The sequence below is a fragment of the Manacus vitellinus genome, unplaced genomic scaffold (genome assembly GCF_001715985.3).
Source record: "Manacus vitellinus isolate BGI_N305 unplaced genomic scaffold, ASM171598v3 scaffold_32_pilon, whole genome shotgun sequence".
In the NCBI taxonomy this organism is placed as follows: Eukaryota; Metazoa; Chordata; class Aves; order Passeriformes; family Pipridae; genus Manacus; species Manacus vitellinus.
The window spans coordinates 6,445,451-6,462,865 of record NW_021940460.1 but is presented as its reverse complement, the minus strand read 5'-3'; the positions used below and the strand labels follow the sequence as shown (position 1 = coordinate 6,462,865).

General features: G+C 46.7%; 2 protein-coding genes across 2 annotated transcripts in view; one reads left to right on the top strand and one right to left on the bottom strand.

The window, feature by feature from the left end:
* Nucleotides 1-7,331, top strand: part of SMYD4 (SET and MYND domain containing 4) — an 8,077-nt gene extending 746 nt beyond the window's left edge. The window contains exons 2-10 of the mRNA XM_029961273.1: nt 662-809; nt 1,237-1,326; nt 2,258-3,407; nt 4,200-4,382; nt 4,671-4,837; nt 5,153-5,288; nt 5,720-5,836; nt 6,186-6,309; nt 7,014-7,331. Coding sequence (XP_029817133.1) covers nt 662-809; nt 1,237-1,326; nt 2,258-3,407; nt 4,200-4,382; nt 4,671-4,837; nt 5,153-5,288; nt 5,720-5,836; nt 6,186-6,309; nt 7,014-7,164 — 2,266 coding nt within the window. The 3' untranslated portion in view covers nt 7,165-7,331. The remainder of the gene's footprint in view (nt 1-661; nt 810-1,236; nt 1,327-2,257; nt 3,408-4,199; nt 4,383-4,670; nt 4,838-5,152; nt 5,289-5,719; nt 5,837-6,185; nt 6,310-7,013) is intronic.
* Nucleotides 7,332-7,820: 489 nt separating this feature from the next.
* Nucleotides 7,821-14,861, bottom strand: SERPINF1 (serpin family F member 1). The gene is made up of 8 exons (XM_008930436.2): nt 14,751-14,861; nt 12,203-12,288; nt 11,602-11,800; nt 11,366-11,521; nt 10,338-10,541; nt 9,434-9,576; nt 8,600-8,810; nt 7,821-8,229 (listed from the first exon to the last, which is right to left on the bottom strand). The coding sequence occupies exons 2-8, from the start codon at nt 12,278-12,280 to the stop codon at nt 7,970-7,972; spliced, it is 1,251 nt and encodes a 416-aa protein (XP_008928684.1). The 5' UTR covers nt 12,281-12,288; nt 14,751-14,861; the 3' UTR covers nt 7,821-7,969.
* Nucleotides 14,862-17,415: the final 2,554 nt, after the last annotated feature.

The following is a 17,415-nucleotide window of genomic DNA, read 5'->3' as shown; positions in this document are numbered from 1 at the left end:
GGACCTCATTAATGTGTATATATATCTAGAGGGGGGTGTCAGAGGATGGACCAGGCTCTGCTCGGGGATGCTGGGCAATAGGACAAAGGACAACGGGCAGAAACTGATGTCCAGGACGTTCTAACTAGGGAAAATTCCACGTTTCTACCTGAAAGGAGGGATCAGTCTCTTCTCTCAGGCAACTAGAGGTAGGCCAAGCAGGCATAGTCTTAAGCTGTGCCAGGGGAAGTTTAGGTTGGACGTTAGGAAGAATTTCTTCTGGTGAAGGGTGATTAGACACTGGAATGAGCTGCCCTGGGAGGTGGTGGAGTCATCATCCCTGGAGGTGCTTAAGGAACGACTGGACGTGGCACTTGGTGCCGTGGTCTGGTTGACAAGGTGGTCGTAGGTTGGACACGATCTTAGAGGTCTTTTCAAACCTGTGATTCTGTGAATATGAGGAAGAACTTCTTTACTGTGCAGTGACCATGCGCTGGAACAGGTTGCCCAGAGAGGGTGTTGAGTCCTCCTCACTGGAGATACTCCAGAACCGCCTGGATGCAATCCTGTGCCAGGTGCTCTGGGATGACCCTGGTTGGACCAGATGAGCCACTGTGGTCCCTCCCAGTGTGGTCCCTGACCCATCCTGTGATTCTGTGGCACTGACCCCTGTGTCCCGCAGGACTGAGGAAGAAGAGGCGGCCCTGGTGCGGTTGTGCCAGAGGGTGTGCACGGGCAAGGAGCCAGAGGCTGCAAGCTTCTACCGGGAGCAGGGAAACCGGGAATTCTGCCGCCGCCGGTACCAGATGGCCCTGAGGCTCTATTCAAAGGTGGGTGTGGTGGGGCAGCCCCTGGAGCAGCTCCTCCCTCACGGCCAAAGGGCTCCTGTGAGGGGATCCTTGGGGAGGGGGTCCCACAGCCCCTCATGGCCAAAGGGCTCCCGTGAGGGGATCCTTGGGGAGGGGATCCCACAGCCCCTCATGGCCGAAGGGCTTCCATGAGGAGATCCCCGGGGAGGGGCTCCTGCAACCCCTCATGGCTGAAGGGGTCCTGTGAGGGGATCCCCAGGGAAAGGGTCCCGCAGCCCCTCGCAGACAAAAGCGTCCCATGAGGGGATCCTTTGGGAGGGAGTCCTACACCCCCCTCATGGTCAAAGGGGTCCCATGAGGGGATCCCCAGGAAGGGGGTCTCACAACCCCTGCTGGGAGGGTCCTGTGAGGGATCCCTGAGGCAGCAGCAGTTCTCTGGTCCCCACAGGCGGCATCCCACGAGCCCCCCAGCAGCCCTGAGGTGTCCGTCTGCTTCGCCAACCGCTCCGCTGCCCTCTTCCACCTGGAGCACTTTGAGGTAAGCGGTGGGAAGCACCCACCACCCATGCTCCTGGGTGCCCCCAAGCAAGGCCAAACTCCCACAGGGTGGGCTGAGCCCTCCTGTGTAGCAAGAGGCGTGTAGAAATGTGTCCAGAGAAGGGCAACAGAGCTGGGGAAGGGTCTGGAACACAAGTCTGATGAGGAGCACCTGCAGGAGGCTCTGGCTGGAGAAAAAGAGGCCCAGGAGGGACCTTCTTGCTTTCTACAACTCCCTGAAAGAAAGTTGTAACCAGGTGGGGGTCAGTCTCTTTTTCCAAGTAGCAAGTGACAGGACAAGAGGAAATGGCCTCAAGTTGCTCCAGGAGAGGTTTAGGTTAGATATTTGGAATGATTTGCTCCCAAAAAGGGTTGTCAAACCCTGGAATAGGCTGCCAAGGGCAGTGGTGGTGTCACCATCCCTGGAAGTGTTAAAAAACTGTGTAGATGTTGCTTCTGGTGACATGGGTTAGTGGTGGGCTTGGCAGTGCTGGGTTAATGGTTGGATTCAATGATCTTAGAGGTTTTTTCCAACCTTAATGATTCTGTGATTCTGTAAGAGAGGGGATTGAGACAAGGAAGAGCCCACAGACCCTCTGAGGTGTTATAGCACAGTGTTTGCACACAGGGTTCAGGTGGGTGCTCTGCAAACCTCCCAAGAACAGGTATTTGATTGTTAGAATTAGAGTCTGTAGATCAGGTGTGTTTCCCAAGCTGTGCTTGAAACATCCATTATTTCAACTTTCTGAAGGGTTCCTCCCATCCTTCTTCTTATGTCAGGAGCCCTTATTTGGGCCACAGATTGGCTATGCACATGGAATTTGCTGATTAACATACAGAATATTTTAATGAGCATATCATAGGTGGAATAAAAGAGCATGAGTCTCAGCTGGTTTTCAAGTACATCTAAAAGGCCTTCTCTTTGTTCCTAGGTTTGTTTGGAAGACATTGCCAGAGCTGAAAGCCATGGCTATCCAGACAGGCTGCTGCCCAAGGTCTTACTGCGGAAAGCTGAGTGTCTGCTGTGCCTGGGGAGGTTACAGGATGCAGCAGACGCCCTCAGTGTGGTGGAGAGTAAAATCCATATGGATGGGCTCATGACTAGTCCTACACACCAGACACTGCTAAAAAAATTAAGTCAGCTGAAGGTTAAATTACATGAGAAAGAGAGGTGTCCAGAGCCTGCACAAGAAGCACGTGGTGACATGCAAGGGAAGTCAGAGATCTGGGAAGAGAACAATGGTATTTCAGGCGCATCTTCATCTTTGAGCTTGAATTTTGATACAGAGAGAGGACGACACTTGGTGGCCTCCCAGGACATCATGCCAGGACAGAGCCTGTTGAAAGAGGAGGCCTTTGTAAGTGTGCTCTGCCCTGGGGAGAGCCTTCCTCTGCAGGACAGTGAAACAGCGTGGGACACTCGGGTCACTAATGCAGATCTTTATTGCCACCGTTGTCTGAGGCAGCTCTTGGCCTCAGTGCCTTGCCGGGGGTGCAGTTATGCAAAGTACTGCAGCCAGGACTGTGCAGACATGGCATGGGAGCAGTACCACAGGACAGAGTGTTCCCTGGGAGCGCTGCTTCTCACGTTGGGTGTCTTCTGCCACGTGGCCTTGAGGACTGTTCTACTGGCAGGATTTGCAGAGGTTAACAGGCTGGTGGAATGGTCCCACAGCGGGGACAAGGACCCTCATAACCCCAAAGCAGGGTGCAAATGTCTCAGTGAGACACCAGAGCCAGGAGCTGGTACCAGAGGTATCCCTGGTTGTGACGACAGTGGTCAGTATCACAGTTCTTACCAAGCTGTGTTCCACCTTTTGCCCCACACTGAGCAGCACAGCCCTGAACACAAGTTCCTCTGCATGCTGAGTGTAGTAGCCATATGCAAACAGCTGCAAGAGGCTGGCCTACATGCTGCTGTTTTGAATCAGGAATCATCTGAGCAGTGGCCCAAACCAAAGACATCTGAACAAACCTCGGATGAATTGTCTCCAGAGCTGAAGACTGTGGCAGAAGCGATGCTGAGACACGTGTTGCAGCTGCAGTGTAATGCACAAGCCATCACTGTAATGCAGGAGTTGGGTAAGATAAAAACTTTTAAGTCCTTCTCTCTTGTCACAGAATCTCAGAATTGTTAAGGTTGGAAGGGACCTCTGGAGATCACCCAGTCCAACCCCCCCTGCCAAAGCAGGGTCACCTGGAGCAGGTGACACAGGAACATGTCCAGGTGGGTTTGGAATGTGTCCAGACAGGGAGACTGCACACCTTCCCTGGGCAGTTCCACTGCTCTGCCACCCTCAGTGGAAACAAGTCTTCCTCATGTGGAACTTCTTGTGTTTTAGTTCATGGCCATTGCTCCTTGTCCTGTCACTGGGCACCACTGAAAAGAGTCTGGCACCATCCTCCTGTCACCCACCTTTGAGATATTTATATTTATTGTCCCCTCTCAGTCTTCTCTGGACTAACCAGGCCCACCTCCCTCAGTCTCTCCTTGTAAGAGAGATGTTCCAGACCCCTCTGCATCTTTATGGCTTCTGCTGGACCCTCTCCAGTAGCTTCTTGTCTTTCTCGTACTGAGGAGCCCAGAACCGTCCTGTCCTTGCTCATCTAGCTTGTGTGAAGTGAAGGGATTGAATTATCAGCTGTAAAAAGCTCCCACTGCAGATGAAAATGACTTGCTTAAAATTTAATGGCCTGTCCCACGCTGGCCTGTTCTTTGGTGCACATGCAGAGCGTGTTTCACTATTATTTATTGCAGCAATATACCGGGAACCTTCCTGCTGCTGTCTGCGATCGGTCACGGCGCTCGTTGCAGAAGTTGCGTGGGTTTGTGAGCATCCATTCCCAACCTGCCTGTTCTTCCTCTGTCTCCAGGGCCCGGAGATGGTGCTGTTGTAAATAAGAAGCCCGTGCGCCTGGCGACAGCCTTCTTTCCTGTCCTCAGCCTCCTGAACCACTCGTGCTGTCCCAACACCAGCGTGTCGTTCAGTGGGACAGCTGCCACTGTCAGGGCATCGCAGCCAATCCCAAGGGGCCAAGAGATCTTCCATTGCTATGGTGAGCATTAACTCTGGGTTTGTCTCAAGGTACAGACACCATTCCTTGGCATTCTGGTGGATATTAATGCCATAATACCATAATGTTGCTGGAGCCTTTTTTTATGTATCAGCCTTGACCAAAGATATCAACACAAAATTTTATCACTCGAACCCACTGTTGGATTTTCAGTCTCCAGCTATGTCCTCTGCAAAACATATGTGGTCTCAATTATAACAAAGATCCATTTACTCTGATATTAAGAACTGTACCTGTTTAGAGATTTCTACCCTTGCCATTCCTTTTCAGGGCCTCACCAATGTAGAATGGGAGCTGCTGAGAGACAACAGCTTCTCAGACAGTATTTCTTTGAGTGTCGCTGTCGGGCATGCCTTGATGAGTTAGAGTCTGATGTCAAGAGCGTGGTGTCCATGAGAAACTCATTCTGCTGTCCCAGCTGCCAGGCTCCAATGCAGGTAGTTCTCCCATAGTTATAACTGTGGAACTTAACTGGGGTGTGTAAGGTTTGGGTCTCTGGGAAAGCCAAGAATAAAGACCTCAGTTCGATCCCTGCTCAGAAGGCAAAAGCCACTGTAGAGTCATGCCAGTATCTCACTGATTCTTATAAAATCAAATAAGCTAATAGCACTTTACGAAAAAGTCACTTTGTTTAATGAATACAACTGAAAAACAATTTAGCATCTCTATAAAACAATACAGAGCTAATGGAGATGGAAAGTAAGTGCTGAGTTGAACGTGAGCAGGAATGATCACAGGGATGATTTCCATAGGGGGAAGAAGACCTGCTTTGTTGTTCAAATGAAGCTTGTGCAACCTCAGTCAGCAGAGAGAACCTGTCACGCCGTTTACAGGACCTTCAGCAACAAATCAAGAAAGCTTTAGACCTGCTGAGGGACAGGAAGGCTGGTAAGGCTCAGCTTTCTACTCTAAGGTCAGGAGCTGAGGAGTACACGTTGGGACACAAAGCTGTAGCCATGAGATGGCACTGTTGCTCATGCCTTTGGGGTCTTATGGCATGTGGCCTGGTGTCCCCGGGGACTTCACCTTTAGGTTTTTTATACCCCTGATTCAGGTATTAATCTAAGTCACACATTGTCCCATAGTAAAGTAATTAAATAAAAAGAAGTCAGGGTAACATTGGAGTTAGGCATTCCCGGGCCTTGCTTTCTTGGGGTGAGTTGGGCCTACACTGGGGTAGAATAACCAGAGTTGAATCTCAACCAAATCCCAATTACCTGTGTAAGATGCAAAGATGAGATCAGATTGATTTTACTTCATGGATCATGGACAGCTGGAGACTGGCCATAGGATGAATTTTATAACCTGTTTCATTATAGATCAGGCTATCAAAATGCTCCTGAAGTGTCAAATGGATGCTGGAAACTTCTTATCTCCAGAGCATTTGCTGATGGGAGAAATGGAGGATCATCTGGCACAGGTCTATGCTACTCTTGGTATGGTGTTGTCTTCCCATTATCCCATGTTTTCTGAACTTTGAATTTAACATGACTAACCTTTTCTCGGACTGGCCCTTGCATTTTTTCCCTAGTTTTGACAGCAGGGCTCTCAGAAAGACCAAAACTATGTTCCTAGCAGCCAGTGAACAATAATGTCATCTCATGTTCTTCTAGATTGCCTGTCCTGGTTCTGAGTTCAACAGCCTCCCAAGAATGCTGTGGACATAGTTCATCACATTGTGCATAATGCTGTCAGATTCTTTGGTTGCTGTCAGATTCTTTCTTTCTAGCTCTAGAAAATATTTATTCATTTCTCATTTTTTGTTTTGGTTTGGTTTTCCATCAGGGAAGTGGCAGGAAGCAGCCAGACACCTGAAGAAGAGTATTGGGATTGTGGAAATGCATCATGGGCCATCAAGTGTAGAAACAGGTCATGAACTCTTCAAGCTGGCACAAATTCTCTTCAATGGGTAAGTTTGGTTTCATCCTCTGTCCCTTCCCTGCACCACTCCTGTGTGTCTGACACAGTATCATGGCAGGTGGTCCTTGACACCCTGAGGGTGTCTCACAGGACACTGGGCAATCTGGCACAGGTAACAAAGTGGGCCATTACACAAGTGCAAGTTCCTTAACCCCACTGGGGTTCCCTTATTCCTCGCAGCTCTCTTTGGACCTGTTTTCTCTGCTTTTGCCTGTCTATTTTTCGCTTCTCCTTGGCTCAGTTTATTCCCTGTCCAATCATTTTATTCTGACAACTCATCATCCTTGGTGTTTATACCTCAGTTGTGTAATGTTGCTGACATATTCTCAAAGGAGAGAATGAAATCCTCTTGCTTTATTGTCAAGGAAATCCCTGGACTGCTTCTGAAAAGCTTCTCACAACACCTCCCTTTAACTGAATTAATCTTGGTGGGAGCCACAGTGAGGAAATAGGGGGTACTATACTCAGAGATAATGTTTTCAGTTTTTGTCCATCTCCTTACCTTTTCCTCCCCCTCATCCTCCCTTTGCAGCTGAAGTTGCACATGATTTGCCTGGTGCTGAAAGGCAAGGGAGGGTGGGATCTGTACCCATGAACAGGTTTAGGTTTTTGTTAGAAAGAGCTTAAAGGTTGTGTAAGTCAAGAAGCTGAATTAAGTATTTTGCATACTCTGCTATTATCTTCCTATTTCAGATTTGCAGTTTCTGAAGCTCTGAGCACAATTCATAGAGCAGAGGAGATTTTGTCAGTGCACTGTGGTCCTCAGAGTGCTCAGATCCAGGAACTACAAGAGATGAAGACCTGTCTGTCAGAGCTTCCCAGAAGCATCCTTCAGAGGACTTAATTTCCCTGTCAAAGGAAGCTGCAATGTGATCTTTCATCAAAGCTAAGTGTCATGTGGTAAGGTAGTCATGTAGTACAAGCTGGAAAATCGTGTAACAGCAACTTGAATGAAATCAGAAATGCTCTTTAGTGAGGCTGTTGTAAATAAAATGACCAATTCTAACGTGAGAGGTCTGTGTGTGGTACGGTGGGAATAGAGGCTGTTGTATAATTTCTGTGTGTGGGTTGGAAGCAAATGTTTGAGTTGCTTGTGTATGAAGTGTGACTCTCCCCTGTGTGGTACCCTGAGCATTATGAACGTACAGTCATCCAGAGCACACTGCCTTCTATTTTTAATACTGTGAAGCACTTTTCTTGCCAGTGTCAAATGTAAGTAGTTGGGAGGGGTGAGGCAGCAGGCTGGGAAGTGCAAACTTACAGCCTATAAGAGGGGGCACTGCAGAACTTGGAGGGCTCCAGCACAGGTCTGTCAGTAATGAGGGATTCGGTATCAACAACTGGTGTGAGGTTGGAGAGCGGGATAGGGAAGAATGCAGTATACACCAGGTATTTCTTGCTTTTGGGACACAGAACTGCATTGTGGCTCACTGGGGAAATTGGGAGTGAAGGCACAGGATGTAGGCAGACAATCTTTCAAGGGAGAATACTGGGCCTTGCTGAGATTAATAGCAAAAGCTCTTTTATTGCAGCATGAAGGCATAAGATTTGCAAGTTGTGTCTTTGTGCAGCAGAGCAGGGAGTCAGTATCCCTCCCAATACCACCCTTTCCATTTGGGCCCTACCATTGCAGATTATTGTGGTGGGATCTAAACACCCCTGGGATCCAGGATCTTGCCAATAAAGAGGAGGGTTCCAGTGGTGTCATCTCGCAGTACAAGAAGGAAAGGTCTGTCCACGTGATATTCTATGGGGAAGGTCAGACGAGCAGCGTTCGCCACAGGATTTGGTGTGGATCTTTCCCCATCTTCACTAAGCTCCAGCATTGCCTTGTGTTGCACATGAGATAACTTAAGAGGCTTGGCAGAAATCTTGGTGAAGTCAGGTGAGGTGAAAAGAGATTGGAGCCCTGGAGGAAAGAAAGAGAATTCCATTAGCTGAAAGCATGGATTGCGGGTGGGGGAGCAGCACAGCTAATGCTGTGATCCAGGAGGGCACGGAGCTGCTCTGGCAGAGTTTACTGGGGATACAGAGAGGAGCAGCTTACACCTGTTTGTACTGAGCTTCACCCCCTCAATCTCAGAAGCATTGTATGAGCATGATGGAGAGATGTGATAAAAAGCTGAGGAGTCCTGGGCACAATTATTTAGTTGCTGGTGAAATCTCTACACACTGACCTAACTAATAACCCACCAGCTTCATATTCTTCTGAGAGCAGGAAGCAACTTGCCCACTGCTTCAAGCCCTGGCAGTCTGTAAAGGGGGTGTGATGTACATACTTGTCTCCTTTAATGTGCTGCCAAGTGCCTCTTCATAGTTCAGCTTTAGTTTGGGCAAGCTTAGCACAGCATGGACTGTCTTCAGCTCCTTGTCTACATCGTGGACAAACTCCGAAGTGAGGCTTTCCTCAATCAGAGTCATATTTTGGGTCACCCTGGTAGGCAGGAAGAACATGGCACTGATTCCCTCTGTCAGTGGCAGCTGGGCAATCTGCAAAGCCAGAGATAAGAGAGAAAGAAGAAAGGGTCACATCAACCATCAACAGTTTTACCCATTCTGTACCAGGCACAGTCCTGAATCTTGAGTGCCTGGTCAGCCTTTCCAGTTAACATTTGTTCTTCTTTCCTGTTTGCTTTTATCCAACATGATGCTTCCTGACCCCTCTGGCTTTTCCCCAGGCTTTCCATCCACCCATGCTGCACTTTTCCTGCCGTTATATGGCAAGTGCTCTCTCACCTGTTGAATCCTGCAGCATTGCTCTGGGGGATTCTCAGCTAGAACATCTTTGAGCTCATGCTACAGTGAAAGATTAGTTGAAAGAGGTAGAGATGGAAAAATTTTAAGGAGTGTGCCCTGCCCTTCTTGCCCAACTTTAAGTCAAGCAATACAGACTGGTAGGACCTGGGCATTATTTAAATTATGCACTGCTTGTCACATAGCTGATGTAGAAGCAGGATATCCTAAGAATCAACATACTGCCTTTCAAAATAGGGATTGCAAAACTAGCTGATGGGAAGAGCAAGGCTATCTTCTGGAATGGGTTAACAGGTAGGTGTAGCTGAACCTGCTCCTCAGTAGGTTTAGGAGATCTTATGTAATATTTGCTCTCTGACCTTGCAGTTGAGTTCTGAGTCAAAACCATATCGCAGTATGGCTTTGGGGTCTGACATCATGGACACCTTCACAGTTCTGTCCTCATCCAGATGGAAGTCCTTCAGGGCAGTCTTCTTGGTGTCAAACTTGGTTTTCCATGTCCCTGTTTTTTAAAATATAAAAGGGAGGATTTTCTGGAATAATAGTATATGAAACCAGGCTTATGTCTGTGGCTGAATAATCTTGTGCTTTAATATACAGTATTTGAGCTTTGAGAGTTGAGGCATAACAGGGATAGAAATAGACTGATTGGAGCTACTGATTTACTGCCATCTTTGGCCCCTCCTTTTCATCTGAGAATTGGCTAAATGGCAAATAAATAATCAAGACTGTATGTATGGGTGGAGTAGCTATTGGGAAGTTGATGTCTACTTATGTAATTACAAAACTATTTTAAAGGGTAACAGTTGTGTCAATGCATATAAAGTGCTTCTCTCCCCACCCTTTATTTTGCTCCTTGTCTCTAAGCAATAATTCTCCAGGACACTGGCTTACAGCATGTTTTAGAACAGCTCTCTAGTATCTCCTTCCATTCCCTCTACAGTGGTAAAAAGGCTCAGAACACTCTGAGCTGTGCCTTCCCTAAGTGGTGATATTCTGGAGTTTTGTGAGCTTAAACTTTCTTCTCTGGTCTCTTACTGCAAACAGATCAAGACTCAGCTTCCTAAGAGTAATAATTCCTCCCTCAAGACTATTTCTGTTCAGGTAGTATGTGTTTTTAATTCTTTACTAAACGTTCTCAAATACTTTCTTCTCACACTCTGTGTCTCTGGCAGTCTGTTTGCTTTATTGGAACTGAGAGCATTCCTCTTCTCACACATGCTTAATGGACTCTCTCTGTATCCAAGTACACAACATTCTTACCCTTGAAGTGAGCAGCCCCAGCAAGGAGAATGCTGACATCTGAGGGCATGTCCTTCATGAACCTCATAATCCTTCCCTTTGTCTGCTGCCGGACCCAGTTGTTGATTTCTTGCAGGTCTAACTGGGTATTGCCACTTAGTGCCCTCAGACGCATCTTGTAGGACTTCTCTAGTTGGCTGTAAAATCCAGGCTTTGCCCTGAGTCCTGGGGAACAAAAACATGGATATTGCAGCGAGCTCCCTTACCAAAACAATCTCAAGGCAGCACATTGCAATCCAAAACCCAGCAGCAGGTCTCTCAAAAAAATATCTGTGGCTGTGTATATACAGAAACCTGCTTTGAAGAAGAATAACTGAAGGCCCATCGAGGAAACTGATCCAAATCCTACAGCCACCCGTGCTGGAGTGTGGGATAACTCTCTTCTGAAAAGTGAAAAAAGGAGATAAGAACCGAAGGCTTGGACACAGCTATTCCAACATCAGGCTTTCTTCTTTCTCCAGCCTGCTTTATGGGTACAGCTTACTCAACCTATTGGATTCTTGGAACCAGCAGGTTCCAAAAGATAGCTCTTAGCTTTCTCAGCAGATGTTTATTGCATGCCAAGAGCAGACATTTAAAATAGCTCTGCAAGGAATTAAACAAAGGAATATGGCTGAATGTTATCACAAATAGAAAATGTGATCTGTGGTTCCTGGAAGCCAGCAACACCTGCCAGACAGCCTGGAGTGAAGGCAAAATTCTCAGCAAGTTTCTTTTTAGGACTTTTTGCACATTAACTGCTCCATCCCCATTGTCTTTGTGTGCATGTCTGGTGTTTTATTTAAGTGCACACAAACTCTCCAGGCTCTCTGAAGCAGCAAGAGCATTCCATGCACTGTCTGCATCCTGGCTCAGGAGGATGTCAGAGCCACAGTTGTTAGTGCTGTGTTATTCAGTGTGCATGTGTGTGTGTGTATACACACACCTAAATAACTACCTGCTGCTAGTTATTTAGGTAAAATGTAAGAGAGGGGAAGAAGGACTTTTACTTTTCTCCAAGATGATCCGGGAGGCACTTTTCATGCTCTTCTCTGGTCCAGTCACGCTGCTCAGGAGGTCCTTGTAAGTGTCATGGACCTCAGCTTTGTTGAGCAGATCGTAGAAGAGAGCACGAGAAATCACATCTTCGGTTCGTTCTCCAGCACCTGCCAAGAGCAACAACAACAACAGTGAGGGACAGCCTGTCAAACCAAATGGTGTGTGAGGAAACTGGGCAAGAACTCACCAAGTGAGAGACCAGAAAGTGCAGTAGCCAGGCTGAAGGGAGACAGCAGCACGTTGGCGGTGGCTGTGCGGCTGGACTGCTGGCGGTACAGGTCGTAGCCAAAGTTGGAGACTGCAGCTGCCAGCTTGTTTACAGGGGTCTTGTAGAATGGATCTTCCTCTTCCTCGCCAGCGTTGGCTCCATCAGCGGTGGCAGAGTTCTGGCAGGCACAGGGAGCACTTTGGTTAGACTTGCAGTTTGCAAGGGCGGGCGCAGTTGTGATAAACGTGTCAAAGGCAAACAGTCTACAGGTACTCTCCTGTGATGTACAGAAATACTGGCTTAATCTCGGAGGTGAGTGTGGGAACAGTTACTTTAAGTGTCCCAGGAAAGCCAAAGGCACCACTGAATTTGAAATCCACTGTTTCTGCCTCGTGGTCATCCCCTGATGTAACTGCTGTGGTTTTATCTAGGTAAAGCAGGAGTTAGTCTCATTATGCTGCTAAATAAAATCCTAGTAACTTAGGAGGGTAGTGCTTAATCCTTGCATAAGATTCTCTACAATTAAATTACCTGCTCCAAGTATCTCTCCCTCACTCTTTGCCTATTGTCTCCTACTCACCTGCTCAGTAGCTGAGTTCTGGGTTCTGCTTGGGACAGTTAAGAGACCCAGGAAAAGGAGAACCACTGGAATCTGCATGCCTGAACCTACAGAGTAAGAACATGGCAGAGAGAGTTTGAGCAACCAAGCAAATACACTTCTACCACTAGTATTCACTGTACCTGGTTGTGACAGGAACTGCAGTGACACATGCTGCTGCTTGTCCTTCCAATTGTGAAACACACACCTGATCTTAGCTAAGTTTTATTCTCTAGTTGGAAATACCCAGCCAGCCTGGCCCCAGTGACTTTAAAATTGGGCAAACACACACTGTGGGTGTGCCTGAGCACAAAAGCAGATGTGTGTGGCCCAAACCACACTGATGTTGGCAGTTTCTGAGTGCCAAGGTCCAGAAAAGCACCAAATCATTTCTTCTGAGTTTGAGACTTAAAAGAATTCAAGTCTTCATTTATAAAAGGTACCAAATCCATATTGTTTAACAGGGCAGAAGACAGCATTGACTGGTTACTGCTCTGCTACACAAGCTACCTGCCTCAGTTAGTAGTTTGTCATGTTTCTTGTGTCTGCACGTACCTGAAAGGCTGCACAGCCTGTGTGCATCCTTTGCTTCTTATTTGCAATTTGATCAAGTAAAATAGAAGAGTTTTCTTAAAAAACAATAAGGAGAGGAGGAGTAAATACCTAATGCTGGGCCAGATCTAGAGAAAAAGTGAAAGACAGACCTTGACTTATTCAATCTTTTTAACAGAGGGGGGAGAAAAGTACCAAACTCCCCAGAGCAGTTCCTTCTGTGGAATCCACTTTTCATCACTCCAGTACTGGTATATGTGGCCCTTCCAGACAGATCTGTCTGGTCCAAAGGGCAGTGAGTAACCAGGGTTTTGCTGTGGGTAAACCAGAGCTGCTGCAGTGTCATGCCCCCGAGAATAGACGCCACCGAGGCTGGTCTGAAGCAATGTTTAGATAGATTCCCAGAAATTAAAGGAAGAGGGTTGTATTTAACTAACCCTTGTCATCCAGGCATCTAGAGAAATCAGAGAAAGAACATGTGTTTCAGATTAACTTCAGCTGCAAAGAAGACATGCCTGCTGCTAGAAATACACGTGGCTACAACAGCCCCAGTTCAGGACTCAGTTCAGGCAGAGTGAAAGGCAGTTCTCTGTTTCCCTTTCCTGTCTTTTCTTCTGGAGGCAGCTCTCCCATGGAGAAAAAGGCACCACAGTGAAGGTTTTAAGTTTTCATCTGCGTTCAGTCAGTGCAACACAGAAGTGGTACCCTCTTTTCCCTGTGCACTTGCATCCTGCGACCTGCTGCTATCCCAGCTGCTGAGTAGATGAGGTTTCTGGTGCAGAAGATGTGGATCAAGAGGAATTTATTATCTGGAACAAACCAGTGCATTTGGTGGTATGATAGTGGATATAATGTTGGGATTGCTCCTGTCACTGCAGAGTTTTACAGGGAACAGGCACCATGCTGGAAGAGAGATGACAGAAGCCCTGCGTGAGTCTCAGTTAAACAGGCCTTAGCGAGGGCTCTGTGAGGATGCCTGCACCAAGCTGTATTCTTGCATGCTGAGAGGAAGAGATTTGGCCCAGTCTAGTTTAGAGATGAAGGTTTTCCATGGAGCATAACCTTTTTTCTGAAGAAAAAAAAAATAACCTCAACACAACCCCTGCTTCCAACTACACTGAGCTCCTGGGACCACGAGAACGGAGATTGGTTTTGCAGATTGTATTGTTTTTGCCAGTACTGTCACCAGCTTCATATTTCTCAAACTTTGCCAAAAAGCAGTTTCCATTTTAAAAAGACAAAGCCTTTTGCGTTTGAATTGGCCTGAACATCTGGATTCTATTTGTATTTCTCTTAGCACACAGCCAGCAATGCAGAGAAAAGAATTTGGTTGGAGAGAGGTGGGATGTTTCAGGCATGATATTAAAATCTGTGGCTGTCTTTAAAGAGACGAGAAGGAGCAACAGCGTGTGATGTTACAGTCAGGAAGGTACAGGAAGAAAACTTTGAGAAATGAGCTGAGAAGGTACTTTGTGTCTGGGAGTTGCCGATTTGTGAAGGCCTGCAGGTGCAAAGGAAATACTTTACTTTCCCTCTACAATGGTACAAGTCTCACATCGTTTATAAACGCTTCTGCCTTTAGAGGTGCTGTGAAACATGAGCCATGAGTTCAGACTGCTCACTCTGCTCGTTCCACCTCACAGCACTCCTGAAGCATCCTGCAGCTACCAGCTCTAGAGGATTTGACTGTCACCAAACTTGTTACCATCACAGAGAAAAAGCTGCAAGGCAGATGCAGGAAAGGCAGAAAACCACCCCAGTTCCCAAGCACAGTTCAGCCCCGGAGGCAAAGCTGGTGCTGGTGGCTCCCAATCCCTGGTGAGGTCTCTTGGTGGGAATCACACCTTTTAACACCTGCACGAGAACCATTCTTCCCATTTCCCAGGTGCTCTGAGAGCTCCCCAGCCTCAGCCCCTGCCCTGTGCTCCCCTCACCGCTGGCAGTGGGCACAGGTGAGCTGCCCTGAGCTGTCCCTTACCTCGGGCTCCTCTCTGCCGCTGCTGTCAGGGGCTCCCAGCGGGTGTGAGTCGAGGACAGTGTGGGTTTGGTGCAGCCACATCTGCTTTTTGCTGCTTCCCCCAGCCCAGCCTTCGGCAGGCTTCAGGTTACAGCTTCCCAGGGCTCTCTTAAAGTGCTCTGCTCCCATTTTCCTCTGCTGCCACTCTCCCACTGAATTGCACTAATTTTTTAACCCTTTTTTCCAAGACAAATGTGCTCCCTGTGCTCAGGGCAGTGTTGTGGGTGAAGCAAAGGCTGGAGAGGCAAATGCTCCCTGCCCTGTTTGAGCAAGTCGTTTATCCCAGCAGTTTTGCCATATGTCACATCAGGGAATTTCTTTTGTCTCAGAGGTATGGTTAATGCAGCAGTGTTTAATGGATTTATGGATCTATGTCCAAGATCTAATGGAGAGACTTACAAAGTGGAAGCAGGATTCTGTTGTTTAAGGCAGTTAAGGGGAAGATGCTCTGAACTGCTTGTATCCAGTGATAGTTACTAGTTAACAAGAAGTCATTAACATAATTGGCTTTAAGTTTTTGGCGGAAAAAGAAAGAAGCTAAAAAGCCAACGACTTGTTAAAAAAAGATTAATTAAGAGAATCTTGTAGGAGCTTACAGAATGACAAATGATCTGGAGAAAGGAAAGGGGCAGAGGGGTTTCATTATTATTTGCAATAGAAGACTCAAGGGGAGCACCCATCAGTGCACATTTAAATCAAGGGAGTGTATTTTTAATAAGTATTAAATTGTAAAACTCATTGTTACTAGATTCTGCAGAATATGAAAGATAAACAGATTTGAGGGTAAAAAAAACAACCCAAACCAAATTAGTGGAAGACAGGTCCCCTGAAGGCTGACAGTGGTCAGATGTAACATCAGACTCAGCAGCTGGGCAGTACAACCAGAGAACAGTTGGTTTTCCTTGTCCTTAGTCATTCTTGGCTTTCTTCTCCACAGTCATTTTTTACTGGATACTGGGAGAGCCAGGATACTGGGCTAACTGGACACGTAGCTAACCTGATCCAGCTGTTTGTCTACTTGGAAATGCTGGAAGTAAATTGTAGGCAGTACTGTCAGTGCCCCCAGTCTTGAACTGGGATAACTCTTTGGGCTGCCAGGCTCGCTGCTGGCAGGTAATGAGGAGTTCCTCAAGTGTGCTGCACTCAGCAAAGGGGAAAGGATGAGTTTAGAGATGCATTAGCTGCTGTTTTTGCAAGCTGGAAAAGCAAACCAGGTCGTCTGCCCTTTGATTAGTCAGTGCTTCAAAGGTGACCCTTTCTAGCAAGAAGGCTAACAGCTCTGCTTTCAGCTGCTTCTCAGCTTGCTCTGTGAGAAATCATCTGCAGAGAGATGTTTGTGCTTGTTAATGTACCATCCTCAGCCCAGAAGTGGGGGTGTTGGCTGTGGAGATATTTTCTGGTGGTTTTCATCTCTTTTTGAAACCTTATTTGTGGTATTAAAATGCCCTTTATGGAAGGACCACTATAGAAGTTTTTATGTCTCGTCTCTATCTTCAAATGAACTCCCATCTGTTTAAATATAGGTTTCATTTTAAATTGTTTAAATCAGAGTGGTAGTTGCATAGAATGTTATGAAAGACCAGTTTTATTCCTGTAGGTGAAGGGTATCCCTGAAATGGTGCATTAAACTCATCTAACAAAATCAGTTTTGTTAAATCAATACAAACATTTTACTGTTGTTCTGGTTTGGGTTCAATATGCTGTCTGAACATTGCTCACTTCAGCTGTGGAAGTACTGATGATATGAATTTGCTCTGGTAAGGAAAAAATACATCTAATATTAAAGATATTGAGACTTATTTGATATTCTGAGCCAGTGGTGCAGATGGATAGAGCAGACGCCCTGTGCTAGTCATGTCTTTTCAGAGTACAGCTCAGTCAAAATGAAAGCTTTAGCAATGCAAAGTGGAAATTCCTGAGCAGAGACATTAATATTACTTTGCATTTTACAAACTGCCTCTTCTGGAAAGCCGGTGGAGTGAAAAAGAGTCTTATGGTTGGTGTAACTGATAATTTGTTGAGCGAAGCACAGTCATGGAGGGCTGCTGTACTGTCAAATAAGATGAAATTAATAGTTTGACAAGAATAGCTTGGAGGAGGAGTGATGGCAACAGGAGAGAAAATAGGAAATAAGAACCAAGCTGTTCAGGAAACTGAGAACAAGGGAAAAAACTTTGTAGAAGGGGGAGCTGGAAGGCAGAGGCGTCAAAAGACTTGAGTTTCAAATTATGCAGAGGTTGCAGTGCAAGAGGGTGGCATTCAGGGAGGTTGCAGTAGCCAAGGCAAGACTTACCTAAGGCATGGAATGGTATTTCTGAATGTTAGGAATGAATCTGTATAAATAAATAAGCTAAAATGTTCCCTGTGGGCTAGAGCTGTGCCCTCATAGTAGGGCTGAATTCTTGTGGGTTTACTTGTTAAAATTGCCTGGCCCTGTAATTACAGCCTCTTTTTGAAGGGTATGTGTTATTACACTGGTTAGAGGGGTAGGCATTATCTTCAGCCATTCTTCCCCTTTTAGACTGGGAGAAATGCATAATTGCAGGTTGGAGCCGGGACTTTTTATTCCCCAAAGTCGCCTGCATCCCCAGAATTCATGGTTAGTGAGTCAGTCCTTCTCTTATGC